Source organism: Xiphophorus hellerii, chromosome 4 (genome assembly GCF_003331165.1).
Source record: "Xiphophorus hellerii strain 12219 chromosome 4, Xiphophorus_hellerii-4.1, whole genome shotgun sequence".
NCBI classification, from domain to species: Eukaryota; Metazoa; Chordata; class Actinopteri; order Cyprinodontiformes; family Poeciliidae; genus Xiphophorus; species Xiphophorus hellerii.
Window position 1 is genome coordinate 29,698,763 of NC_045675.1, and position 27,644 is coordinate 29,726,406.

Consider the following 27,644-nt stretch of genomic DNA (forward strand, 5'->3'; position numbering starts at 1 on the left):
GTTTGCGGCCTCATCAGATAAAAGCACTGCCAGAATAAACGGTGGCATAAAAATGTTAGCTTGTTATATGTTAGTAGTTATATTATTTTTAAAGAGTGTTTTTGAATTTGAAAAGTTTAACTTCAAATCTATTGTCTTTTACCTCGTCCAAGTTGGGGTTTGCTAGTTGCTGTTCAGTATTATGAAGTTGGTGAAAATGTTGACTGATGTTAAGGTTCTTATGCGCCCAAACTGCTTACCTATTTCTACTGATTTTGTCCAAAGAGTTGCACTTTTATTCAATAAGCACAGCTACATGTCAAAGCATTGTGACCAAATGTTTTTACTGTAGTATCGACAGAAATGATAGCTGATAACAGGAGATATTATGTACACAAAGTGCCTGCCATATTTTCTTTTTTACTGCTATCAATCTGTGTTTTTGTAGAAATTTGAAACTCGGGTTTTTGCATCACTTGGTTAAAGAATTGAGAAATTGAGGGAAAACGAGACCTTTTATGTATTTATTCAGGCACGTCAAAACTGTGACAGGTTTTGATCAGTAGGTCTTGATATACATTTCAGGAGAAAAGTGTCTAAATTTAGTATCTCAAAATAGCAATACAAACTCATGTTGGCTTCAGACTTCGATGGGAATAACAATCCGACCTAAATCACAAACCTTAAATTATTCTGGACCTAATTCAGTTAAAACTCAACAATGCTCGAACAAAAACATTAACATTAATGTTGGGAATTAACATGTTGGAAATTATTTAATTCATCTGGGAGGTTAAATGAAACCCAACCTTTTTCAGATTACCCACACAACAAAATCTTATTAAACCATTCCAAATAATACATGTTTTCACATTACTGAGATTTTAAATGTCACCAGAGGGGAAAAAAAAACACAAAACATTTACACGACGTTTTACCAAAATGAATATTGTTCCCCCCCCCCAGAGAAGACAGTCGCTTTGATGCAGCGGTGAACTGGAACCGAACCGTCCAGATGAACGAATCACAGCGTACCGCGTCCAGGAAGGCAACATATCATAAACAGTCGACCACGGCTGTCAAATGAGTTTTGACAGAAAAACCACGACCTGACATGACGCAGCAGCTTTTTATGAAAATACAAGAAAGAAAAAAAACAGCGCTTTGAAAAAGTATTCATATTCGTTTTTACAGGTTTATTTGTTCACCCATAGAGTAAGCCACTCCATGTGTGGCTTAAAGGTAACGCACTTAAAGGTAGCACACTTTCCAGATTTTGATTTGTAAAGCCATTTCCTTTCCACTTCAAAAGCAATTTGTTACAAATTCCAGTACAGTGGTTGAATGACTGACAAAATGTGAAAATGTTCAAGAGCAGTGGTCCCCAACCTTTTTAATACCGCGGACCGGTTAAAACTTCGCAAATTTTCTGCGGACCGGGGAGTTAGGGGGTTGCCCGTCTGGAAAAGAAAGCAGGGGGGTGCGTGCGTTGGGAGGAGACCAAAACGATGTTTGTGGGCTCAATGTTGCCGCGCAAAAGGTAACCGACAGAATCCGGTTAAAGGATTTTCAAAAGAAAAGATCCTCCAGACTCGATACATAACATGGAAATATTTAATTATTTCTTGCGCGGCCCGGTACCAATTGGTCCGCGGACCAGTACCGGTCCAAGGCCCGGGGGTTGGGGACCACTGTTCAAGAGGTCTGAATAGGCTGTGGATGAAGGTAGCATGGGACATTCAGCAAGCTGGATAAGAAAAAACTAAAAGTTTCATTTAAGAACCCGCATTAAGCTCCTAACAATGTCTCTTGCTTTCCTGGACAAAGTTAAACCATTCCTTCTTTTTACTGCAAAAATATTGGCGCAATAGTTCAACAGGTAAGTAGAAAAACTACGTTTACAATCTATAGTAGTCCAGCCGTAAGTAGAAGCGGCTCTTGCCAGCGAAAAATGGCGTTTACAAAACGCGCCAAAGACACGAGCAGAAAAGGGAAGATAGTCACACAAGTCTTAACCGAAAACTGAAAAATAGTTATTTTCTTTATTGTCTCATATTAGAAAAAAACTTTCATCATTTCCTCGAGCAGTTCCACGAACAGAGCGTAGTGAGAAGTTTGTATCGGATCCGTAGCGATCGTCTCCATTGTCTTCACAATCACTGCGGATACTCGCATAGAGAAAGTTTGGATTATTCAAGCAAAAGAACATGTAACGTGGCTGCGTACATTTACAGGCAACATCCGGGGTCTTTGACCTCTGCATCCACCCCAGTTTGGGTATTTAAAAACTCATGACTTGGCAAATAAGAAATGCCAACCAAAAATCTGAGCTGTATCCAAAAACGGCTTGAACATTTCTATGCCAGCAGAAAACGCAGGAGAAATCTTTCAAGCTGAAACTGTTGCCTGCTTTTTTGATATTTCACAAAATAAGTTAAAATAAGTTTCATTTAAAAAAAATTATTAGTGTTTTATATATTTAATATATAAGCCTTGTAGCAAGATTAGTACAAAGTTCAAAACCAGGAGGAAACAGCTGCTTAGTCTTTTTTTTTTTTTTTTTACCAATTGCTAAATGTGCTAAACTAACTGCTTCCCTGCTTAGGCCAAGTTCTAGGAGGTAAAAGAACATCGTGAGGAACCTCACTTAAATGTTAAATATGAAACCTGAAGCAAGCTTTTAGTTTAACCTAACAGAGAATGAAAACAGAAAGAAGCAGCAAAATGTATCCCTTCCTCCAATTATCAAAGTTTGCGCTAAGCTAACTTGCTAATGTACACTGCACACATTTAAGAAAAATATTGATATTGACTAATGTTGATAGATATTATAACCGCAAGTATCGAATTCAACACTCAGACAAAAAAAAAAGAGCAAACCACTGCAAATCTAGCATTTTCTGTTTCCAGTCTGTATGCTAAGCTAGCTAACTGCCGGCTAACAGCCATTAAACTATAAATGTGTTGTGGCTGCAGCGTTCATGTTGGCTAATTCAGTTCAAGGAGACAGAGTATTTAAAAAAATAATAAAACCAACTAATTTATTTGTGTCAAACGGTACAGTAAGGTGATTCGGATTAGTCATGGTATCAGTGCTGGTATCGAGGTAAACCAAGGTCTTTAAAAAGTTTCCGTTTTAAAATCTTCCATCATGCCATCAGCACTTTCTTTAATAAAGAAAAGAAAAGTGCTGGAGTGACCAGAATTTTCTCTGGTTACGTCAAGCATAGAGTATAGCGCTCCCCTTCTGTTCACCTGTTGCTTGCGCACTGCCACTGAGCTGGCTTGAAAAGGCTCTTGTACTTTCCTCATGGTTACAAGAAAGACAAATTTGGCTGAAATATATATGTTTTTTCCGATTATGGAAAACGTTGAAAAAAATCCTGCCTTTGAAACTAAAGGGAGTTCCATCCATCACTAGTAGGCTGTCGTAAAACTACCGTACAGTCGTACATGTCTGTCGAGTAGCTAACAGGAGGCTAGCTAACCAAACACATAACCTGATTAACTAAATTAACACTTATTAACCAGCTTGTTATGCAATGCTCTCTTGTGAGCTACAACTAGATTCTGAGGCTGTTTATTCCACATTTCAGCTGAAGATGGCGCGTCACGAAGCAGCAATAAATAAACATCAAACATAATTATGCTAACAACAATCAACATCATGAGAAAGCGAGACCAGTGGCAGGACTAACCTGGATGTGAGAATGAAACTAACCAGGTAAGTAACAACTGTCTTTTTGCTTTGATTGAGTAATCGATTAAAATAACGGTTCACCTTTTCAATAAATAAACAGAAGCAATTAAATATCTCCACCTAACATTCCTGAACGTGGCAGACTGGGGCCAAATGTTAAAAATTTTCGTAAAATATCATCTTGTAGGAGAGGGAGGGGAAGAAGTTTGTCCACAGGCTTCCACGGCTCACAGTCAGTAGCGGTGTGTAATGGCTCTGGGTAGCAACACAAAGCTGTTTGTGGCTTGCTCAGAAGATTTTGTTTTTAATGTGTTGGCCTAAGCAGGTTGATCAGAGTTGTTCCAATCCTCAGTGAGCTTCACAAAGAAAAGAACAACACACGTTGCTGGTGTTATTCACATCAGGATAGAGTAGTAAGCAGTCAGAATATGAGCCGTCAGTGAAAAGGAAAGGTCTCGGACACATTAGAAGGACACTTGATTGGAGCGTTATCTGGTCTTCCCCCATTGAGAGCTTTTCGTGTTTCATGGCACTTCCCTCCCTGAGTCTTCATCTTCCTCGCTGTGTGGAACCCGCTGAGTCAGCTTGCTCCCTCTCCGTTCACCTCGCTCCTTTCCTCACTTGGCACGTCCCCGGAGAAATCGCCGTCAAACTCCTCTCCTTCCACTAACGGAGACACGATCTCAGAGGGTGACGCCACCGCTGACCCCAGGGGGTGACGTCGATCCAACTGCGTCAAGAAGCTGCTTTCCAGCGCAGGAGGAGACACGGGAGAAAACGGCCCCACGGGCGAGTAGCGTTTTAAGGAAACGCCCTTTAGGTTAATTGCGAGTTCCAGAACCAGTTTCTTTGATGGCCGGCGACGGCAGGGGGGAGCAGCGGTCGCCTGAGGGGCGGCTGGGTCTGACCGGGGAACCCCGCCGACGGGCGACGGCGCCTCCGAGTCGGAACTGTTCACCGAGTGCGGGGACAGCGGCGACGCGGGGCTCTCAGGCGCGCTAGCCTGGAGGTCGACCGCAGCCGAGCACGAGCCTCCATCTTCAGCCGCGTCTCGCGCCGCGCCCAGGGGCCCCTCCTCCCTCACGGTGTGGTAGCTGTGGAGCCCCAGCGTGACCTGCGCGGGTTCGGCAGGATCCAGAAGGGCGGCGTGGGCCCTGGCTCGACCCGCGGGGCGGAACAGCCGGCTCCACAGCTGGCCGAGGCGCCGGCGGGAGGAGGAAGAGGAGAAGCGGCGGGCCGAGTGACGCCTGATCTGCCTGCGCATCGCCAGCCGCAGGTTCTGGAGCATCGACGCCTGAATGCAGGGCGGGAACGGAAATAAAGGTTACGTCTGGTGCTGTGTCACCGTACAGTTCCTCGACGCAGATCCCATATGGTGTTACCTGGGTGGGGTTGTAGGCTGGGAAATCCTCCACCGGGGGGATGAGACCCTGGGCTATCAGCTGGCCATAGGAAGGGGGGGCTTCCCTCTGAACAAACTCTGCCTCCATGCGAGTCATCTGAGTCTCAAACGCTCTGCAATTAGAGCAACAGTGAGAAACGAGACAACCTGTTTATTATATTAATTATTATTATTATTTAATTATGATCATTTCTTATTCCCACCAGCTCCAGTTAAAAGTATTAGACTCAATCAGGCGTTCCTGTGTGCTACAGCTTCTGCCAAGAAGAAAACATGTTGTACTAAAAAATAAATAAAGACTAAAAGCATCAACACTGATGCTATTCCTTGCATAAGTATTCATTCACCTTTGACCTTTTCTTCACTTTGGTTCATTACAACCACATGTTTGTTGAAATGTTATGAAGGGTCAATGATGAAATGTTTTAACATAAAATTATCTGCTGCATCCATGCAGTCCATCCAGTGGTGACCTCAAATGGGGGTCATGACCCTCTCTTGAAACACCGGCTCCCCCAGAGAATCAGATAAAAAAACCCATTTCTTCATCAATGAAGACACAAATTTAAAACCCAATAAACAAATAATTTGACACCATTTTCAACAAATATAACAACGGCAAAATAATAGAAGTTCACCCTTTCGAAGATCAATAAACTTTCATTTCTAAAGGACGTTTAACACTGGAACTGGAAGACATTTTAAATATCCTAAATAAATAAACAAAACAACATATAAAATGGACACTGAAGTCTCTAAACAAAATTTGACCTTCAAAAAAGGGCAAATTTTTTAAAATTTGGGCTACAATACGACCAGCCCTTTGGGAACAAAGGGCTGGTCGTATTGTAGACCAAAGCACCAGACAGGGTTTGGTAGAAAAACAAACCATCGTGCAAATGGAAACTATTGAGCTGGTTTTAATTTATCACCCAATTAATCGTTTCACCGCTTAGGATTGCCAGATCGCTCACCTGTACTCTCGGTTCCTCAGCGAGTGCAGCTTGAGGGCGCAGCCGAGAGCGATGACCAGCAGCAGGCTGCAGACCAGGCTGCCGATCAGCGCCGCCGTGATCACCTTGCGGGGCACGGCGGCCAGGCAGTCCCTCTCGTCGCTGCCGTCCAGGCAGTCCTCCTGGCCGTCGCAGCGCCACGTCTCGAAGATGCACAGGTTGGTGCCGCAGTGGAAGTTTCCGGGCTGGCAGTCGTAGCAGTTCTTCTCGTCCGAGCCGTCCGGACACCTCTTCTGGTTGTTGCAGCGCTCGGACGCCGCGTAGCACGCGCCGCCGCCGCCTCCCTCGCACGGGAACTCCCCGTCCGGGCACACGGCGCAGGCCTCCTCGTCGCGGCCCGACGGGCAGTGCCAGTACCCGTCGCAGCGCTGGTGGTCGGAGTAGCAGCCCTGCTCGCTGCCGCACGGGTGCTCTCCGGGGAAACAGTAACCTTTGACCTGTGAGGTGGAGGAAAGGATATGACATCAAATAAATGTATAGGCTTTGCTTGGCTACACCGAAACAGGTCGTCATGACAACTGTGGCCCCAGAAAAATTTTTTATAGGGGTGGACACAGATATATATGTATATAACTTTATTTATTTATTTCATAACTTAATAGGTTATTATACTGTGGAAGTTATATTTAAAACGCATAACAGTATTTCACTAACACGTTGGCAAAAAAAGATTTATTAAGAAAGATAACATAAAGTATAAGATTATGATTTGGGAGCATCAGAGATTTAAAATAAATAAATAAAACAACTAAACAAACAAATCTATTTATTCTTAGTTTCTTATGGTATAGCAAATTGACCTTTGAGAGGAAGGGGTAGAATTCATAAGATTATTTTCTCATTTTTAGTTCAAACTTTTGTTTCTATCAACATGTTCATTTTTAGACTGAATTAAATAAGCTAACAAATAAATACAAATCTGTGGAACAATCTGTCTAAAAGAAACCAATGAGAGAAGATCAAATTTTACTTTCAAGAAAATAAAAAATAATAGGCTATCAAGGTGTAATGAAGTACATTCACTTAGTAAAATCAATATACTTCTTTTTTATGTACATTGCCTGTTTTGTGTTTATCTATATTGATGGTTGATTGATGCTTACTTGCTTAAGGTGTAGCAAATTGACTTTTGAGAGAAGGGATTTAGATTATATATCAAAATCCAAATGTTGTTTATATCAACACCATTTTAAACTGTAAAGGAATGAAATAAATAAATAATACATTTATTTAGTTGGGGGTAAGGGGTCATGGCCCCCACTAGTCACCCTCTTAGGGGCGCCACTGTGTCATGGAGCTTAGGAACGTCGAAGCACCTGATAGGTGGCGTTAAAGCCTCGCCCGGGGCTGTGAGGCTGCGCCATGTACAGGACACTCATCTGACCCCGGCTGGACTCCAGCAGCGCTGGCCGCCGGTTGTTGTGATGCGACAACACCTGTAAGAGATGCTCCGCCCGCTGCAGCAGGCCGTCGTAGACGTGGAGGGAATCCCCGGGCCCCAGCTGCAGGTCCAGCTGCAGCACGATGGGCTTGGGGTCCTGGGTGTCCAGCAGCCAGGAGCACCTCAACTCGGTGACGGAGCTCCGGTCAACGTGGAAGAAGTCCGGGGAGGCAAAGGAGCCGTAGAAGTTCCCCAGTCGCTTGCCGCAGGTGGTGTCCGGACAGCGCAGCTCGTCGCTCCCGTCGCGGCAGTCTCGGTCCCCGTTGCAGCGGAGCGCCGCGGGCAGGCAGCGGGTGGTCTGGGCCTCGGTGCACGGCAGGGAGCCTGGGGGGCAGAGGCTGGGGAGGGGCTCGGTGGGAAGCGGGAAGCAGCCGTGTTCATCTGTGGCGTCGCCGCACTCGTCCTGGCCGTTGCACTTCCAGGAGCGAGGGAGACACTTCCCGTTCCCGCACAGGAACTCGTCTGACTGGCAGCTGCTCTGACCGAGGTGACCTGCAGGGGGCAGAAACCCAGGCGGAGTCCAGCTGTGTGTAAAAACCAGACCGTTGTTCTGCACTTAGCTCCATCCAGACGGTCTGGGCTCTCGGGCTGCTCTCTGGAGACGGCCACTCTGTTCAGTCTGACATTTTACCCAAAAGCCAAAGTTTGGTCGTGACATATGTAGGCCGCCGGTTTGATGCTGTAAAGCTTAAAGGAAATTTTCTATGCTGTGAACAAACATTCTCCACTTGAAGAAACATAACTGACCTGTTCACTTCCTCCGCCGCCATTGCTAAAACTACAAGCAGACTACAATTCTAAAACAGAAAATCCACACTGACGTTGACAACTTCTGATTCTGTGTGCTGATTGGTTCGGTAGAAAAAAAAAATACTGTATGGAATCCAAGTAAACGAGAGAAAGCCCAGACCGTCTGTGAAGTGAGATTTTATCGAGCAGTGTCAGTGTGAATCCAGCCGCTCTGTGAAAGTTTCAGCAGTTTGTTGGAGAACATCAGAGGAAAACAACAGGACATGCAGAATAATTACAAACTTCTCGCCAATTTATACAGTATATACCAAATATATCATTCAAATTCATTAGGGCTGAAACGATTAATCAGATTCATCGCGATGAATTGGTTACTGAAATAATTATCAACTAATTCAGTAACCGATTAATGGTTAACTTGAGCATAAACACAAAAAAGGCCACTTGAAACCAGAACTCCTGAAGTGGCAGATTTAGCTTCACCTGGTTAAAATTCTGTAGAAAAAAATAATTAAAAACTATTGAACACAGTTTACTATCCAAATAGTAATAGATGAACAAAAATAAAACATTATCCTTTGATAAAAGTGATCAGCTATACCCTAAAAGAACGCTGTTATTTCATTTTTGACTCAATTAATCATCAGAATGATTGATAGATTACTCAAACAATCGTTAGTTGCAGAGAGGCACGTCACAACGTTAGGTATTTATTTAGAAAAACATGCAACGATATCTTTCTAGTTTACACTTTTTATCGCATAAAATCCCAAATGAAACACATTTAAGTTTCTGTTGTCATGTCTGACTGTGTAGTGAAATATTTTATTATATTTTATTTATTTATTTATTTATTTATTTTTTAAACTGGAGCGCAGAGAAAGTGTTCCCTTCTCACCTCTGATGTAGGAGAGACGGAAGCCCTGCGCCTGGCCCGCGCTGTTGCTCCCAGAGTGGAAGTAGAGCCAAACGCGCCCCCTGGTGGAAATAAAAGGAGGGGGCAGCACGGAACCGCAGAGCCTGGACTCCCCGCTGCGCGTCGGCGTCATCAGCAGCCAGTCCGCCGAGCATCCTCCCGACTCCATGAGGTCAAAGTTACGGAAGCTGGAGCCCAGGACGGATCGTGTTTTTGTTTGGGGTTTTTTTGCAAGGAGAAATTAAATGTTGCTGCGCATGTGCAGCAGCGACCCTACCTGATGGTGATCACTTCCCCCGGACTGCCCTGGATGTGCCAGCTGCAGTTGAGGCCAGGCGGGTAATTTAAGGGCCAGGCCGGGCTGTAGAGGACCCCCCTCCGCTCCGTGTGGACCTCCACCTGCTCTGTGCAGGCCGCTGCAACACACCAACACTCTGAACCATAAGCAGGAAATCATAATATAATATATATTACGTGGCGCTATTTCCCTCCCGTTTGAAAATGAATTGTAAAATAGATTTTCGTATAAAGCAAAATGTCCTGCATGTGATCTAATTTCAAATGTAAAATATATGATGAGGATTAATTTAAAAAAAAAAAAAAAAAAACTGGCATAAATACAGAAAAAATAGAACATCAAATATAATAAATAAAACCCTAAACTATTATTTTTAATGTGCCATTTTTCTGTGGCTGCTGCTTACCTCATCTATGCTTTACATATGTTTCTTTTTCAAAATATCTATATTTTTGTTAAAATACACATTGTAGTCCTTTTACATATACACCTGCATCTTATGCTTTAAGATATATGACATACAAGCCAAAGTCTGATCAAAATAAAGTGAATTTTCTTTTAAATATATTCCTCTGTGCAGTAAATAGATTTACATTTCTAATTTTAAGTAGATTCACTGAAGAAAATAATAATTTCAGTGATACTCTAATGTGCTCAGATGTGCCTACAAATATTTGAAACTAAATATTTTCACATTTTAAAAACCAACATGATCCTACAGATTTTGGGGACAAAAGATGAAACGCTGCAAAACAAAAAAAAACCTCAAATCTTACCAAGTATTTTTGTTCTAGTTTCTTGTGCAAACATCTCAGTACACTTTAAATAAAGCAAAACCGATTTACAGAAAACTTTTCAGAAAGACATGGCAGCTTGTTTTAAATCATTTCTTAATATTGATGTAAAGAAGTAGTAGTGTCACCGGCAGATTATTTCTCCTGTAGCAGGAAAAACGTCTTGTTGTAAGTGAAATGCTGTGCAAAAAAATCTTTTTTTTAATCAATATTAAAGAATTGTTGACTTGAAACAAGTTAGTTTTAAGATATTCACACCACAAACTAAACCAAAAACACTTGGTAAGATTTTTATTTGATTTTTATGCAGTGAATGTAGATCGAAAGAGATCCAGAAGGAGTTAAAGCGGCAACCAAGGCAACGGCATCTCTGTAGCCGTGGAGCCGTTGCTCCAGGGAGCAGCGCCGCCGTCAGGCTGAGGCGGCGAGCTTTAGCAGCCGCAGTCAGGGATCCTGATGCTCCTTCAATAAACAGGATCAACCCGCCTTTCCTGAAAACCTCCCTCAGTTAGGTTTTCAGGGTCAGGGTCAGGGTCAGGGTCAGGGTCAGGGTGATTACCCACCACTTTAAAATCAACTTCTGTTTCTCTCGAGACGTCCAGTGCAGCACGTAGAGCTGATGTTGGCAGACTTGGAAACTAATCTGGCTGAAAGCTTCTGAGCCACAACTGGAGATGTTGATCGGAGAATATTTATGTCTGTGATAAAAAAAACAACCCCAGAGACGAACTGGGTTCTGCTGAGGGTGTGAGCTTGTTTTTTTTTTTTTAAGCCTTTCACACTTTATCAGTGAATCAGCAGCAGAGTGAAGCAAGAGGTGTGTGTGTGTGTGGGGGGGCATCATTAAAAGCTAAGTGATGGATATCGACTAACACAACGTGTCTGGCCGCGCATCGAACAGGGCTGCAGAATGTTTCTGTTGCCGCAGCAACCCTGGACTCCTGCTCCCTCCGTCAGCTTCATGTCACACCGACTGACCGTCCTGCAGAGCGGCGGGGGGAAGGAGGATTTGGAGCTCGGCTTCGCGACGGCCTAGTCAAAGTCCGGACAGGAAGCGGGAACGAAACGCTGCGACTGGATCGTAACAAAGCTATGTAGAAACGAATCAAGGGGAAGCTTGGGAACTGTTTTATGTACAGTACGTAATGTTCTTGTTTCTGAACATGAGAAAAGAAATTATAAACTTGTATGGTGATATAAATGCTAATATTCTTCAAAACCTAAAAGTATCGCACTATTCTTTTTTTTATTTATTCAATTTGGCCTTGAAGTACAGTTTGTTGTTTGCAAGAAAATAAAATAACAAACATTTGATCTTTTTAATGTTTTATTTTATTTCTTATTTGCATTTGTAACTATGTTTGTTTCCTAAGCAGAGAGCCTGAGGGTGGAGGTGTTTCTATTTTTAATAATCCAGTCACACGCTGGCACACGGTCATAATCAGCATAAATATATTACAGTTTGGTGATATTAAGCCACTCCAAAAACGGAGAATCGGTTGGTCTTCTGGCATAAACCTGGATTTAAATCACAACAGGGTCGAGGTCAAGGTCAGGGTCAGGGTCAGGGTCGGGATAAAGGTGAGCCCAACACCCAAAACAACTACACTAGCTGTGAGGCATAGTGGTGGCTGCGTTATGCTCAGGGTCAGGCTGGTTTTGGATTAAAGCAGGCTGATAACTGGCCAGTTGCCAACTTAGCGATTTTGTTGCGATATTTAGTGACTTTTCAGACAAGAACAACAACAGCAACATAAAAACCTCAGCGAAAATCGGCTTTTTAAGGAAAAGGCTCAATCGGTGCACCCCAACTCTACTGAAACTTTAACTGTGCTTTAAACAAACAAACAAACAAAATTGCATTTGATTATTTAATCCAAAATAGAGCCGAACTTGTGCCTCTGACTCTTGTTTTTAATCATAAATTCCAGCTGTGTCTTGTAGTTTCAGTTTAAACCGTCATTAAAGTCCCACAGATGAAGCCGATGATGATGATGATGATGATGATGATGATGATGAGTGTCTGCAGACTGTCTGTCTGCAACTAGGAAGGTGTGTGAATCACTTATCTCAGTATCACACAGAGACCTGTAAAGAGCATGTTGCAGCTTCAGCATCAACTCTATGGTCATTCCATTAAGGTGCAGAGACACAGAGATGGGAGGAGGAGGAGGAGGAGGAGGAGGAGGAAGAGTGGGGCTGCAGAGAGAGGCAGTGATGTAATGCCGATACCAGCATCACATTTGTGAAAGAGCATCCATGTTTCTACACTCGCCCTGATCATTTAGCCACCACAGATCAATGCTCCCGGCAGGATGACTGACACCGCTTCCTCCTCCAGATCACAACATGAAAACCCCTGAAGGCTCAGCACCGTGTCGGCGGCAGGAACAATGCTGGCCCGGGTTTATTCAGGTTTATTCAGGTGTGGTTAATGAGAAACGCATCAGAGGCGAATACAAGCTAAAACTCGGGTTCATTAAGCCTCCATGAATGTAAGGAACACCGGTATAAAAACAGAGGGTCTGCGCTGATGGAGGGATGGATGGAGGGATTGTTGTTTTCTCACCTGCACAGAGCGGGACGCAGCGGCACCACAGCAGTCCGATCAGCGGCAGCAGCAGCAGCAGCAGCGGCGGCGGAGGCGGGGGCGGCGGCTGTGTCGGCCCCATGGTCCGCTCAGGATCCGGGGCTCCGCATCGGGGACGCAGCGAGGCTCCAGCATCTGCTGTCAGCTCCGACACGCCGCCGGCGGCTCCGCGTTGGGAACGTGCATTGTGTCCTTTGCAGTCGGAGCAAAGCAGGGAAAGAAAGGCAGACAGCGCAAGTCACGCGGCTTCCGGTTGGACTCTTCAAAATAAAAGCAACACTGGCGGGGGAAAAGAGATATTTCAAATTTTCAAATTAAGAGGCTGGATCATGGTGTTCTAACGCTGATGCTTTATTGGGGGGCGGTGTCTGCTGTTTTATTTTAATTTCACTTCAAAGATACGTAGTTAAACTTCCAAAAGCCTTTGAACTTTGCCACATTTGTTCACTTTTATTTATTTATTTATTATTTTTTTTTACAATTTTCGATAAATGATATTGTGTGATATAGTGTGGTGTAAACAGCTGTTATTTTTTATTTTAATTTTTCTCCTTTTTTAAGCTTTACATCATGGTATAAAATACTAAAAAATACTTTAAAGTCGTAATATGACAAACGTGTGAAAGATCAATAAATGTTAATACTTTTGGAAGGCACTGTATCTATGCTGTATGAATGCATTGTTTTATGTGATCATTTATCGAAAATAACTTTAGTTCACGAATAAAGAATGTACTTACTTTTTTTTTTAAGTAACAGGGTATTAAAATTCAAAACAATAAATTCATGCTCATTTAAACCGAGTAAAACTGATGTGAACTAATTGTTTGTGACAAAATATGAAGATTTTATGAAAACATCAAGTCAAAAAGATAGCTATAAAATGTTTATGTTTATTGAGCTCCCCATTAGCTTCAGCGGCATAACAAATATTTTAAAACAACATAAAAAAAGACATTACAAATAAATCATATTAATGTTTCACATCAACAGTGAACGATTTGTTTTGAAAAAGAAGAAATCTTTGAACTTCCTCTGTGAAAGTGGTGATTTGACCCAAATAATGTGACATTTAAATGTTAAATATGTGAAGAAGAGTTTCTTAATTTCTCTGGAGTTCTTATTTGTAAATGTCTTTGTTAACTTTCTAAGCTCTTTGCACCGATTTTCAAAGGATGATCACTGAACCTGATGCCTTTTTTTAACAGCATAAAATTTCAAACATATATTTAAATATAACTACTTATTGAGAAGCGCAATATAGGCCTACTAAAATTAACTTACCTTCGTCATTTGATTAAGGGCGGATTTATGTTGACAGTTTTGGCCCTCTCTACTTCCCCTACTGGTATTTAAAGGTTTACTGCATGTAGTTTTTTTTAGTCGTCCAGAAGATGGCGCTGTTTGCCACTCCCTTTTTAAAGTAGTCCAGTCTGGTTCAGCACATATCCGATCACAACAATCCTTCGTAAACCAGCACGTTATCCACACACACCGGACACATTGACCAGCCAACACTCAAACCTGCTGATTCTGCCTTCCGCAGCAACAAGTAACAGAAATCTTTTATACAAGGTGTGTAAGGCACATTTCTTGGATTATCTTTCTGTAAAATCTACAAACTATGGTTCTTCTGAAATAGATTTTAATTATTTTAGCATTTTCTTGGTATTTTTAAAGGATGCAGAAAGGTAAAATAAAAGCTATCAGCACCTTTAAATGGAAATTAAGACAAAAGGCACCGCTGGGATTCGAACCCAGGATCTCCTGTTTACTAGACAGGCGCTTTAACCAACTAAGCCACGGCGCCGCTGATGTCACGATAGGGAAAAGCCTTTATAACTATTATAGTCACTGGATAATCGGTAAATGGAAACAAAGAAAAAATGTGTTCTGTTCATAATTGTTGATGAGAGTTTGTCTTATATTGGAGACTTAAACACTTGCTTTTGAAATAATCATTCAGCTTATGTAAAATGGGTGGCCCTCGAGGAAATATTCTTCATGCTGGTTATATTGGATATTATGCTCCGATTCCAAGTTGTTTCGAAGTGGACTGGAGACTTAAAAAGAAGTGCAGAAAATCGTCTCATATATTTGAAAACCAGAAAGACATGAAAGAAAATGGAAAGCTGTCATTCATGACTGGATCAAAGTACAGCCAAAATCTCAAGACTCTTTTCCAAGGTGGTCAAAGAAACTACAGTAGCAGTTAAGAGTATGGATGAAGTTGAAATGAACATGCACCACTTAAAACATACCAACAAAAATAAATGTAAATATTTGAGAGACAATTGCACAAATCAAGTAAGACTACTACAAAAATTTTGCAGCATGAAATCCACATTACAATAAAACACTCATCTTAAAATGATGGTTAACTCCTTTTCTAATCCATCTCTGGATTCTAGCTGCTTGCTCCTCATTTGCACAAAATACTAAGTACTTTAAAAAAAATGGTGCTTATTTGAAACTAAAAATGATGAAATGGAAATGAATGTTTTATCGCAGTACATTTGATTGATAAACCAAGGCTACATTTGGAGAGCAGGGGAGTATAAAGTGTGCCAGATGGACACTTTTTCAACTTTTAGGGCAAATTTTTGTGAACAGATAAAGTCGTCTTAAAAATAGATTCCCATTAATTAAAGATCTTGCATTCGTATTCATTTTGGAGTAACTAGAATCACAATTATTGACCTACTTTTACTCAAAAGCAAATCTTATAGCAAAAATAAAAATATAAACTTCTAACATGTAGCAACTGTCTGTCTTATACTAATGCACTGTTGCCTGACCTTTTAATGATTTTTTGGACTCTCACCCTCAGCTCTCAACAAACACAAGATTTAGACTTGTGTTGTATAGAAAAATCTGACTATTTTAATTTAAATAAAATTTTCATTTTTCGTCAAGTTTATTATTGAGCAGATGAAATAAAAAAGGTACAAAGGTTTGTTTTGTAAATGTCAGTAAAAAATATATAAAATGTATATATATATATATATATATATATATATATATATATATATATACAGTGTATGCAATTGTTGTGTGATTTCAACTTAACGGTTTTGACCATGATGGCGAAACGTTTGAACCCGGCTGTTATTGAGGCTGTATGGAGACAGACTGTGAGGAATTATGTCATCAGCTGGTGGCGCTCCAATGTTTTAAGTCCAAAGTCAGAACAGCGTCCATCTGGACACTTTGGATCACTTCATGCTTCCTTCTGCTGATGAACGTCATGGAGCTTATCTAGTTTTTTTTTGTTTTTTTTTTAAACAACCAACAAACTCAGCTCACCTCGGTTAATGTGAAAAACAAAACGACAGACGCTGTTCCCAGCTGGCTGACTTGTCTGTATTCATTTTTTTTATTGGTCATAACGATTTGCTTGTGTTGATCTTGTTCAAAATGATCAAAATGAAGAGTCCAATGGAAATGTGTCACCAGCCGAGTTCCCACTAGAAATGTGAGCAACACCTTGTTAAAATTCCACTAAACCGCAATGACCTTCAACTACTTCCTGTCTTCTTCTACGTGGTTTGCATCTGATCATGTGACTCGTGTGATGTGAAAAAAAAAAAGAGTTTGTTGTGGAAAAAAAAACGCAAAACGTTGATCGAAAAACGCGTTTTTACACATTTGCTGTGTTCCCGTTAATTTCACACTCATAGATCCATCACGCAGTGAGCAACATTCATTTAGAATTGTGTAAGGAATCTATGAGGATTAATTTAAATGAATAAATTAAGTGATGTTCGTGAGGATGTTCCAGAGGCTCAGATCTGCTTTAATGTTTCAGGACAATAACGCAGAATTACAGTCGACAAGAATTGAGTTTAAACAGTAAAGAATGATTTAAAAAAATTGTTTGACGAGCTGCAAAGAACATAAATTCTTATTTTTCCAAAAACAATAACGAATGGCACCAAAGTTGGTATTTCAACAGTTTATTCAACAACTTCATAGACATTTCTTAAGAAGACTGCTGCTTTATTTTGTTTGGTAAGTGCAAGAACCAAAGCTTTTTACATGCAGATGGTCTCAGCACAGAAACAGACGATAGCTTGTTCTATTCTTCCCCGTTTCACTGATGATTTTTATTTTTCATTTTTCTTAAAAATCACAGCTCAAACTGTAGCGGCTGATGAAGCTTAACAACAACCACCGTAATGATATACACAACCAAATTTCTCAGTGAATTAAAGTGTAAAAAGAAAGGAAACAAAAAAATCCTACAAACGAAAATAAAAAGGTAAAAATCAGAAACAAATTCCTACTAATGTCGCCGAGTGGACGAGTCCGTGAATCAACGAGAAATTCTCTTTATGTCACACTGCTCAGCTGCTTTTTGTCTGTGTGCACATTGGTTAGTTCTTAAATTAATGTAAATACTATGAAACAAAAGAAAAAAAATGTATATATATATATATATATGCAAGTCACACACTCTGCAACCGAGAAGCGTTTTGTTTCTTCTTCTCCTTGGATCCTCCCATCAGATGAGAGGATCTGACTGGAACAGAGGAGGAAGAGGACAGGAAGGGGAAGTGGGCGGGGCGTCAAACTTATTTCCACAAATCTTCGTTCATATCTAGGTGCGGTGTACTATTCAGAGTTCCTCAGACAAAGATCGGATGATTTGAGCTCTGGGGTGAGTGACGTTAGGGAACAGTTACAAGGTGCAGCCATGTTCTGGATCTGTGTCTGTGGAAACTACCTGGACGTTTCTTGGCTCCTTGTTCACTCTGCAACTTGCAGAACGAGGATGTTTGGGATTTTATGTATATATACATATAGAAAGACTTTATATATATATATATATATGTATGTGTGTATGTCTGAGAAGCCGGATGGAGATTACTGGTGGGCACATTGCACGCCCTGCCCGTGGTGGCCGCTCTCGTCGTCGGAGCTGTCGTTGTACGCCTCCCTGCGGCCGCCGGACGACGAGCCCTGGCTGGCGTCGTAGTCCTGCAGGTCCACCTCCTCCGTTTCCCCGGCGATGATGGGGGGCTCCGACCGCGACGGCAGCATGTCCTCCAGCTCCTGTGAGGGGAAAAATGGGCGGGAGAGTTGACCTTAGTAATGTAATCTGGTGTGATTTACACAGCGACAACCGAGCCACTTCTGATACCAATACTGATATCTGAGGTGTAGTATTGGCCAATACGGTACAGAAAAACTGTTAATTTTATTTATTTATTTTTTACACAGAAATAAATTTATTTGCCAACTCTGCACCAGCATGGCTCATTTAAATGCACCAATAGCTTCACGAGATTGGTCAAACAAGTAAAAACAGCTTTAATTAGTTCAGTCAGTGCAGTTAGGAGTAGAACAGTTAATGTTAAATAAATAATAAAGAAACTAAAAACAATAGGTTGACTATTTTGGTCAAAAATGTAAAAATAAACTACAGCAAATCTTTTAAATGGTTCAGAAAGTGCAATTAGAAATTCTAAAAAAGATAATGTAAAATAAATAAAGCATGACATCGCTCAGAGCACAAAGCATAGAATTAGACTGAATAGATCTGATTTAGGGATCGAGATGTATCGTCACTGATGCTCGATCTAGAATTTTGTTTTCAATATCGAGATCGATAACAGATATTGGTATCAGATCGGTGCATGTCTAGATTTACAGCTCTGGTCTCTCTGGATTGTAAAAGAAATATTCTTATGATTAACAGGAAGTGGTTTTTATTTCCCAAAGAGCCTCATGAGGAACTGATTGTTGCTGATGTTCCATAAATGTTTTCAGAAACATCTTGAGTTACAAGAACATCCTGACAACTGAAACTCTGCGTTAGCTTAATGTAATGTCCTACAGTAAACATAACTAAATGAATTTAGTGAGATGTTAGGCATTCTTTATTTTCTCTCTCACCAAAGCACTGCTAAATTCTCACTAAATAATGAGAGAATAGAAGAATAGAGCAGGACTGTTTACCAACTACTTCAGTAGCTGGGAGACAGCTTGGTGCTCTACTGCCACCTTGTGGTAGTCCTTTAGTAGGACACCTTATGTCTAAAAAGAACAAGACTTATTAAAGGGACACTTACAGAAACTATTAAGTGTCATAATTCAGCAATTATTACTCAACTGTTATTTCCAACTCCTTGCTTGCTTATTGTGTTGACAGTAACAACTATCATTGTGGCTCAGAAAGGCTTAAATAAACTAAATCAGAAATTAACATTTTCTATCAGAACCATTTTTTGGGTAAGTTTGGCTCAGCTGTTGATTCCTGTCGGAGAAATAAAGGAGCTGTAAAAAAAAAAAAGAGGCTTTTCTGAAAATAAATTCAAAAAAAGCAACTGACAGCAGAGTTGACGTGTTAATAGAGGAACTTGTCCTACCACCAGCTTCTCTGGGCTGATCCAGTTGTTTTCAGGAAACTGGACATCAAACTTGATGAACAAATCTCCTTTCTCAAACGGGTTTCTGTACTGTGGCATGCCCTCTCCCCGCACCACTCTGACCGAGCCTGGAAACAACGAGATTGATATTAATATTAGCCACACGGCCCAGGAAATACATGCTGCTACTCCATAGGGCCAGTAATACGATGAGGTGTTGGGGCAATAGCAGAGAGAAAAACTAAAGGAAGAGGAAACTTCTGCCAAAGAACTCAGAAAGTTTAGATTCATCTCAGACAGAAAAAAATAGATACAAATCTGAAATCTCAGAAATTTAAAAAAGAAAAGAAATTTTGACTTTTGAAACTCAGTTTTTTTCTAGAAAATTGTTGACTTTTAAATCTCAGAAATGTTCCAAGTCTTTGGCAGAAATGTACTCTCTTTTTAAATCTCCAACGGCTCTAATACACTAATGACAGAATTACTGAAAATGATGATGTATTATTACAAGACGACCCATCTCATGTCTTCACTTATAGCTGCTTCGCTTGAAGCAACATTTACTCCTTCAACGCAGCATTAAACATTTCAAACAGAACTAGAGAACCAGAGAAGAAGAAATCTGACCTGGTTCAATGACTTTTCCTGCAGGATACTTGATAACAATCTGCCTCCCGTCTAAATGCTTCAGCATGAACTGGAAGCCGCACAGCGCCTCCACCAGGCCGATCTTATGGGTCATAGAGAGGTCGTTTCCTTCTCGTCTAAACGTCTGAAACGGAGAGAAGATGGAGATGTTGTGAAGCCCACAGAGACCAGTTCTGATCAGGACTGGTTCCCTGTAGCAGTGGGAGGAACCGTGTTCAACTTGTTCAGGGAGAACTGGCACAACACGGCGCGTTAGATCCAAACTTCTCATAAATGACAAAATATGGACAATTGTTGGAAGATTTCCACGTGAAAATAAAGTTTATGGATATTATTTGGCGTCTCTTTTGTTTTGAAGGAACTAATGACCAAAACATTAGCTGCTCATTGGAATCTACTGATTTTTAGCCTTTTAAAACAGAGGAGGAAATAGCATTTCTTTTACACTATAAAGGCTGCAGGAAAGTGAGAGAGAGCAAGACTTGCAGCTTAGCTTTTCAGCTTTCAACATTAAACATTCTGGGATTAAGATTTTTTGGAAACTTTTTGGCAATTCGAGCTAAAGACTTACAACTTCTCCTCCCCCCAAAAAAACAAAAACCCACAACGATGCAGTGCTTGTTTTGCAGTGCTAGCTACACTGATTTCTAGTAGAAGATGGTAAAAGATCAATTTTGTAATTATCTCATCTTTGCTTTAAAATGTAAGCAAATCTGTTTTAAAAGAACTGGTCAGACACACATGTGACAACGCCCTGTTCATAGTAAGAGTCTTGTTTGATCATGATAGGAAGGCAAGAAAATGAAGTTTCTTAAAAATAGTGTCTTCTTTTGGTTATTGGAAATCAGCACTAGCAACTTGAAAAGTCAAAAACTAGAGGTTGGAAACTAATTTCTGACTGGTGCGTCTATATGAATGATAGAATATGCATTTATGAACCTTTATGTGTATCTGCTTCAGAATGACAGATGCAGACACATAAAAAACTATTTGTGCGCAGAGCATCGGCCATGTTTCTAAACCAACACACCTCCAGAGAAACGGCCATGTGATCAAGTTTTTAGACATATACTTTGAAGTACAACCTAAACAAAAATCTTACAGAATAATAATATTACTTGAAGAAGTTGGGTTTTACCTCGTGGTCCTTTTCCTGCAGAACCAGAACTATGTCTCCAGGCTCCACCCCCGGCGCCTGGTCGGCTTCTCCTCCAAAGGTGATCTTCTGCCCGTGCCTCATGCCTTTGTCTACGTGGACCTCCAGGATTTTCACCTCCTTCACCACTTTTTTGCCTTCACATTTTTTACAGCGGTCTTTCTCGTTGATGACTTCACCTGGAGCGGATCAAACACGCGGAACGAACTGTAACGGCGGCTCTGAGACGGCCGCTGGACCGAAGAAACACACACCGGGGCCGCCGTGGTCCTCACCTTCTCCGTTGCAATCGGTACACACAGACTGCATCTGTTGGACCATGCCTGGAGCCAGCTGTCTGATCATGATGCGCATGCCCCGCCCCCTGCAGGCCGTGCATTTCTGTACAGCGCCCGTCTTGCCTCCTTGTCTGAATCGATGAAAGAAGAAACAGGGCAACACCTCAGCAGGCGGCAACAAGAAAACAACAAACAGAGGTGGAATAAAATCCAACTTACCCATTACAGGAACTACACAGTACATTCTTGCTGAGTTGTAGTTTTGTTGTTTTCCCATTGTAAAGGTCATCCAGTGAGACCCTGAAGAAAACATGAGACCCTAGCTGAGCTTACATTACAAATGAGGAAAGTTTAGTCAATATTCCACTAATGTCAAAAGAAAAAAAATAGTACATTCAGTCGCTGTGTTTCCATTAAATAATAAAGTAAATTAAAGTCACAACTGAACAAGTTTGTTCACTTAAGTCATTAAAAACATGTCACGGCATCATCCTCCAACTACTTCCTGTCGTCATCTTCTTCCTGGTTTGCGCCAATGGCAACATCTGGTTGTTGACCATGTGACGTGAAAAAAAAAAAAGTGTATCCATTGCAGTTTTACGAAATAAACCAATTTTGACTCGACCGAAAAAACAGCCACCTTATCTTAGTGGCAAAACTTTGGATAGAAATAAAAAGTTTTTCTTTTTTAAATTGCTGTGTTTCCATTAAGCTAATTTATTTTCCAAACATCAAATTGCAAAATTAAATGGTCAACAAAAACACAGCTACTTAGCAACCTGGCTGTAGACATCACAGGACCACTGAGGGACGTGTAACCTACTTGAGCGGATGGACCATGTCCTCGCCTCTCCTGCGACCGCCGTTTCTGGAGCGCCCCGCCTGTCCGCCCATGAAGCCGAAGAGTCCGCCGCCGAAGATGTGGGAGAAGATGTCGTCCATCCCGGGGCCGCCCCCGCCTCCTTCCCGCAACCCCTGCTCTCCATACCGGTCGTACAGCTCCTTCTTCTCAGGGTTAGTGAGCACATCGTAGGCAAAGCTGATTTCTTTAAACTTGACAAAGAGAGAGAAAAAAAGGACTTTAGCACAAAACAAGAGTTTTGATGTAATCCAAAGAAAGGGACTGAGGCTGTAACTAAAAACATAACAGGATGGGATCAGCACCTCTACATTCTCTATAACAGAGAAAAGGACTAACAGTGGGAAGCAGAACATTTTTGAATTCAGAAAGCTACCAGAATGAGGTTAATGTTTGGACAACATCATTAAGATTACTGTAGTTACTCTAGAACCATCATCTCTGAGCAAATTTGAATAATTATTTTTTTTCTGTCAAATCATCTAAAGCAGGGGTCTCAAACTCCAGTCCTCGAGGGCCGCAGTCCTGCAACGTTTAGATGTGCCTCTGCTGCACCACCTGAACAGAATAATTAGGTCATTAAGGCTCTGGAGAACTGATCAACACAAGGAGGAGGAAATTAAGCCATTTCATTCCAGCTTTTTGTACCTGTGGCACATCTAAAAACTGCAGGACTGCGGCCCTCGAGGCCTGGAGTTTGAGACCGCTGATCTAAAGGATGATGAGGGCAAACAGAAGTTAATATAGCTTCCTGTGTTCTGTGCAAGAAAAGCAAACAGCAGCACTGTGGCCATGAATCAGCTCCATCAGATGCATCAAGCCAAACAAATTTTATTATAGCAGCTTAAATCAAAGACCGAAGTTATTTTTGACGTTTTATTCAGAATTAATTAATAAATCAACACAACTTGAGTTCAAACAGAACATCTGCTGCAGCCACGTTTCACAGATCTTTCCTGACTGTTGGGCAGAGTTTCCCCCAGAGTATTTTAAGGTTGGCGGACCACCAGGCTTTACTTACTCCCCCACCAGGCTAAGCATATTTTGTTTATAAATATTATAGGGGGTTTTATACACCAGTAACACATAGCAAAGACAAGTTAAAGAGTGTCTTTGGTGAAATTGTTGGAAGCAAAATGGCAACATGGTACGTTCAGGATGTGAACATGTAGGGAGAGTGAGGTCAGGAGTCTCTTTATTCTCCTGAACTCCATAACCACTGCCCGTCTTCACCAGTTTACAGGCTGACAACTTCAGCAAATAAAGTAACAAGTCACGGATAAAGAATCAAAAAACTTTAATTAGGATGAAACGATTGGACAATAAACAAATGAGTACTGCTTATTTTAATGTTTTTTTTTTTACATTTGCCTTTTTTAAGACTTTATAGTTGGTGCTTATGTATAGTTAAAAACACACAATGCAAATGTAACTCAAGGTAAATTTGTTTTCTACTAAATGAGCTTCACTAATATTTATGTGTTTCCTATAAGAGAAGTTGAAGTATTTATATGGTAAAACTTAAGCATTTTTCAGGATTTTATTTAATAGACCAACAAAAAATAGTCAATTAATGTGAAGTATTGTGAATTTGACAGGAAATTTCAACATTTCCTACAATAACATCGACAAAAATTAAAGTAGAGATTTTCTGAGCCTGGAAAGAGTTTGGAGAGTTTCACAAGGAGTGAACTAAGGCTGGAGTCAGAGCAGCTAGAGACATAAAGTTGCTTCGGCCGCATGAGCTATAAATGTAAAATGTAAATGTGTAAAGCCGCTTCTTAACCAGAAACGACAAAAGAGTCTAATGAGAAACCTCGGCTTCTATTACGCCTCAGCAGAAACAGACAAACCGCCACGCTAAAGTGATGCAATAATTTATGCAAAAGGAGCCTTAACTATGTATTTAGTGCACAGTAATTAAAACTTTTCAAAAATCTGACATTTTTGTTTGAAATATATATATTTTTTAATGAGCTCATGTAGCTTAATAATTTCTATTTGAGGTTTCTGTTGTCTGTAAGCCACAATAATCAATCATGCAAGAAAAAAAAGGCTTATATTATTTCTTTCCATAAGTAATGAATCTATGCAACAAACAAGTTTCACTTTCTGAAATGAGAGACAAATAATATTCAACCTTTGGACCACTGTATGTCTTTATCTGCACATTTTGTCCCCCACAGTCATGAAGGAGGCCATCACCAAATGTTTACCTTGTCACCAGCGTTTGGGTTCTTGTCAGGGTGATACTCTTTTGCCAGTTTCCGGTATGCCTGGAAAGACAGAAGGAGAATTTGCCTGTGTAATTGTTTTTTCCTGTGTAACCTGGAACGTCCCATGAGAGGAACACCTGAAAGGCGCTTACTCGCTGTTTACGTAATCGCACGTGCCTGCGTAAAGAAACCAAAATGTTCCAACCGGCAAACGGACCCTATAACCTCAGTCTCTTGATTTTAAGAACACAACGATCCATTTCTGGCGCAGTTAAGGACACAACATTCTACTGTTCGGCTTTTATTTACTTAACTATACATACAAATCGACCTTTAGAATAAAACGGAACCCTCAAAATGTCTGACAACTTTATTGCTAACGAAAACCAGAATTTGCTAATTAGGATCCCTCGCTAACACCCAAAACACAGCAGTGCTGTACGGGCAGCAGCTTTTTATTTATTTATTTATTTTTTAAATACATACAAAAATACCTTCGGACGTCATGATTAAGAAGGCAACGGAAAAACTTGGCACTATACGGAGAATAGCTAAATATCAAAAACCGGAAACAAACGACTTCGTCATAGCCATGCTAGTTAGCTTCCCTACAGAAAACGCAAAGCAGCATGACATGAGAAATGACGCCATCGAATCGGGACTTTGTGAGATATTAGAACAAATGTCTCTAAATATTCACTAAAAAGCGTACTCAGCGGTGGGTCAGTTCATTAAGAAACGCAGTTATTGGGCTATAAGCTGCTGTTCCTTTAGCTAGAACAAAAACTAACAGCGAAGCTAATCGGAACTTAACCCCGAGTTTTTTTTCTATTATATACCCAATATCAATTGAATCTAAGTTAGTGCAGTGTTAATTAGCATAACATAAGATGGAATAAAATAATGTGTACATTACAGTCCTTTGACAAACGACGCTAAGTAAAACGCCACCGAGATTTAAGCTAAAGCTAACTTGAGGTCAACAGTTACATTAGTACAAGAAACGCTAAACTTTACATATTTTTAGATTTAATGTGTAAAATTTCTAACGAATACAAATAAACCGCCTGGAAGTGGCTACATTGGGACTGGTCTCTCCGCAATGTAAAGAATCTGTAATAATTAAAGTTTACAGTGGCATCGTCACATGAACTTTCAGGCCATTTAAAATGCTAGCACCTTTAGCATGCTAGGCTACCTCACAGCCAGCATTAGCTTAGCAAATCATTTCCTGGTTCGAGAAACGTGACGTTTTTCTAGAACTCTCAGCTCTAACTGTTTCTTCTCAGGTTGTTACAATTTTTTTTCTACTAACTTACCTTCTTGAGCTCATTTTCAGTTGCGGACGGAGACACTCCAAGAATGTCGTAGAGTCTTGTGTCGGCAACATTGGCCATGGTGTTGCTGGGGATGTTGCTTCTACAAGGAGGAGGATGGACAAAGAGAAGGAGCCGGTGGAAAATGGTTTGCTCGTCGTCTTCCTCAGTTTCCGGAATGTTAAAGTCTCTTCGTACGCACTGTCGCCCCCTCCTGGTCAGTATGCAGCTTAACAGCGGAATATTTGAGCCACAAATTTCTGGAAACCACGCAAAAAAAGAAAAAAAAGTAGACAAATGAATTTTTCTTTTTAGTGTATAAGCAACTCATTAAATAAATTCAACACTTTTTTTTCTCTAAAACTAAGGCATGAAGTTATTTATCTAAATGCGGTATTTTTTTGTTTGCTTTTGTTTTCAGAATCAGCTTTATTCACTAAGCTTATGCACACAGACAAGAAATGTGACTTTTCAGTTTTAAAAGTCTCCGAAGAAGGTGCGTGGAGAAAAATCCTGTTCATGTTGACTAATAAACAAAGAGCATGTTGAAGAACATTTTCAGGACCCTTAACCTTATCAGCCAGTAGAATTACTTCTAAATAATATATATTGGCTCTTACAGTTATAGTCAATGGAAAATAACTATGCTTGTGCAAATCCACAACTAAGGGAAATTTACAGATTTAAATTCGTCTATCATTCATGTTAGACTAGTATGCAGGTAGAACCAACACATCTGAGATTCAAATTCAGGAATGGTCCTATACACCAAATAAAAACTGAATAAACTTGGCTAATATTCCCCTCAGTAAAAATCTGTGGCTACCCTGTAACCCTGAGGGAATTTCTTTTTTTTTACGTCACCAAATAATTTCTCTGGAGTTTCAATTTAAAATTGGTAGATATGTTTTTTAAAAGAAATTCTTCCTTGTTTTTTTTGTGCTGTTTTTTTAAATAAATGGACATTTTAACAAGTTTGAATGCTCAGTGAAACTATGCAAAAATTACAGAAACCGGACTTCATCTCAGATTCCACAGGCTTGCTTCCTCATTGTTAAAATTAATGACTGTATAAATTAGAAAGAGACTGACCAAATATGGCCTGGAAGAGCTACTAGCAGAAAAACTCAATGTTTAAAACATGCCAAAAATCAGCATGCCCCAACAGGTCTACCAGTCCCCTCGCACTACACCTACTGATCCCCAGGAGCCAAGACCTGGTGGTTGACAGTGAGTGATGAGCCACCCCAACAAAACCTGACTCCAAGAAAGTGTACTGGTCAACTATCATTAGGATCTATGGGTTGCTCTTAGGCAGAGTAGTTTAAGAATTGATGTCTTGTTCACTAGTAATTGTAGGACTGAGTGAAAAGGTGGACGGACAGATTGGGGCTTCATTTGCCGTACTGCAGGTGCTGCTCTGGTCTATCATGGTGCAGACAGAGCTGCTCTTCATTTATCAGTCCGACTACAATCCAGCCCTCACTAAGGGTTGTGAGATATGGATCATCACCAAAGAACACAATCCTACATGGCACATCTGATCTTCCCTGTAGGGTCATTGGAGTTTGTGGCAGGGTGAGGAGATTTGTCTACCGGCTGCTGCTCCTTCGCCTTGAAAAAAAGTCAGCTTAGGTGGTTCAGAATGACTCCCATGGGTGCTGCCCTTGGAAGGGTGTTCCAATCCAAACACATCCCCCTGCGACCAGGCACTAGAGTGGACCCAGAATTTGCCAAGGAACTAAACATCTTTTCTGGATTAGTATTGGGAAAAGTGATGTGTCTCCCTCCTAGATCCATTACCTGTGGATGGATGAATTAAAACATCAAAGCATACCAGACATGTACTTACCAACAAAGAACATGGCAGCTTACGTCACCCATTTCACTTAAGGAAGTGAGTTTTGACAAAATGAA

At 40.8% G+C, this 27,644-nt stretch overlaps 2 protein-coding genes and 1 non-coding gene across 3 annotated transcripts; all 3 read right to left on the reverse strand.

Annotated features, from left to right (window-relative positions):
• Nucleotides 1-488: 488 nt before the first annotated feature.
• On the reverse strand, nt 489-13,987 carry lrp3 (low density lipoprotein receptor-related protein 3). The gene is made up of 7 exons (XM_032560328.1): nt 12,863-13,987; nt 9,479-9,617; nt 9,184-9,389; nt 7,411-8,027; nt 6,056-6,531; nt 5,062-5,194; nt 489-4,973 (listed from the first exon to the last, which is right to left on the reverse strand). Exons 1-7 carry the CDS (start codon nt 12,963-12,965, stop codon nt 4,260-4,262), a joined length of 2,388 nt encoding a protein of 795 aa, XP_032416219.1. The 5' UTR covers nt 12,966-13,987; the 3' UTR covers nt 489-4,259.
• Nucleotides 13,988-14,619: 632 nt separating this feature from the next.
• trnat-agu (transfer RNA threonine (anticodon AGU)) lies at nt 14,620-14,693 on the reverse strand. The gene has a single exon. It is a non-coding gene; the product is annotated as a tRNA-Thr (tRNA).
• A 2,130-nt stretch (nt 14,694-16,823) lies between these two features.
• On the reverse strand, nt 16,824-25,873 carry dnaja2a (DnaJ heat shock protein family (Hsp40) member A2a). The gene is made up of 9 exons (XM_032561077.1): nt 25,731-25,873; nt 24,412-24,471; nt 22,160-22,389; nt 21,556-21,636; nt 21,334-21,467; nt 21,041-21,237; nt 19,882-20,026; nt 19,255-19,382; nt 16,824-17,938 (listed from the first exon to the last, which is right to left on the reverse strand). Exons 1-9 carry the CDS (start codon nt 25,806-25,808, stop codon nt 17,750-17,752), a joined length of 1,242 nt encoding a protein of 413 aa, XP_032416968.1. The 5' UTR covers nt 25,809-25,873; the 3' UTR covers nt 16,824-17,749.
• Between the last annotated feature and the right edge of the window lie 1,771 nt (nt 25,874-27,644).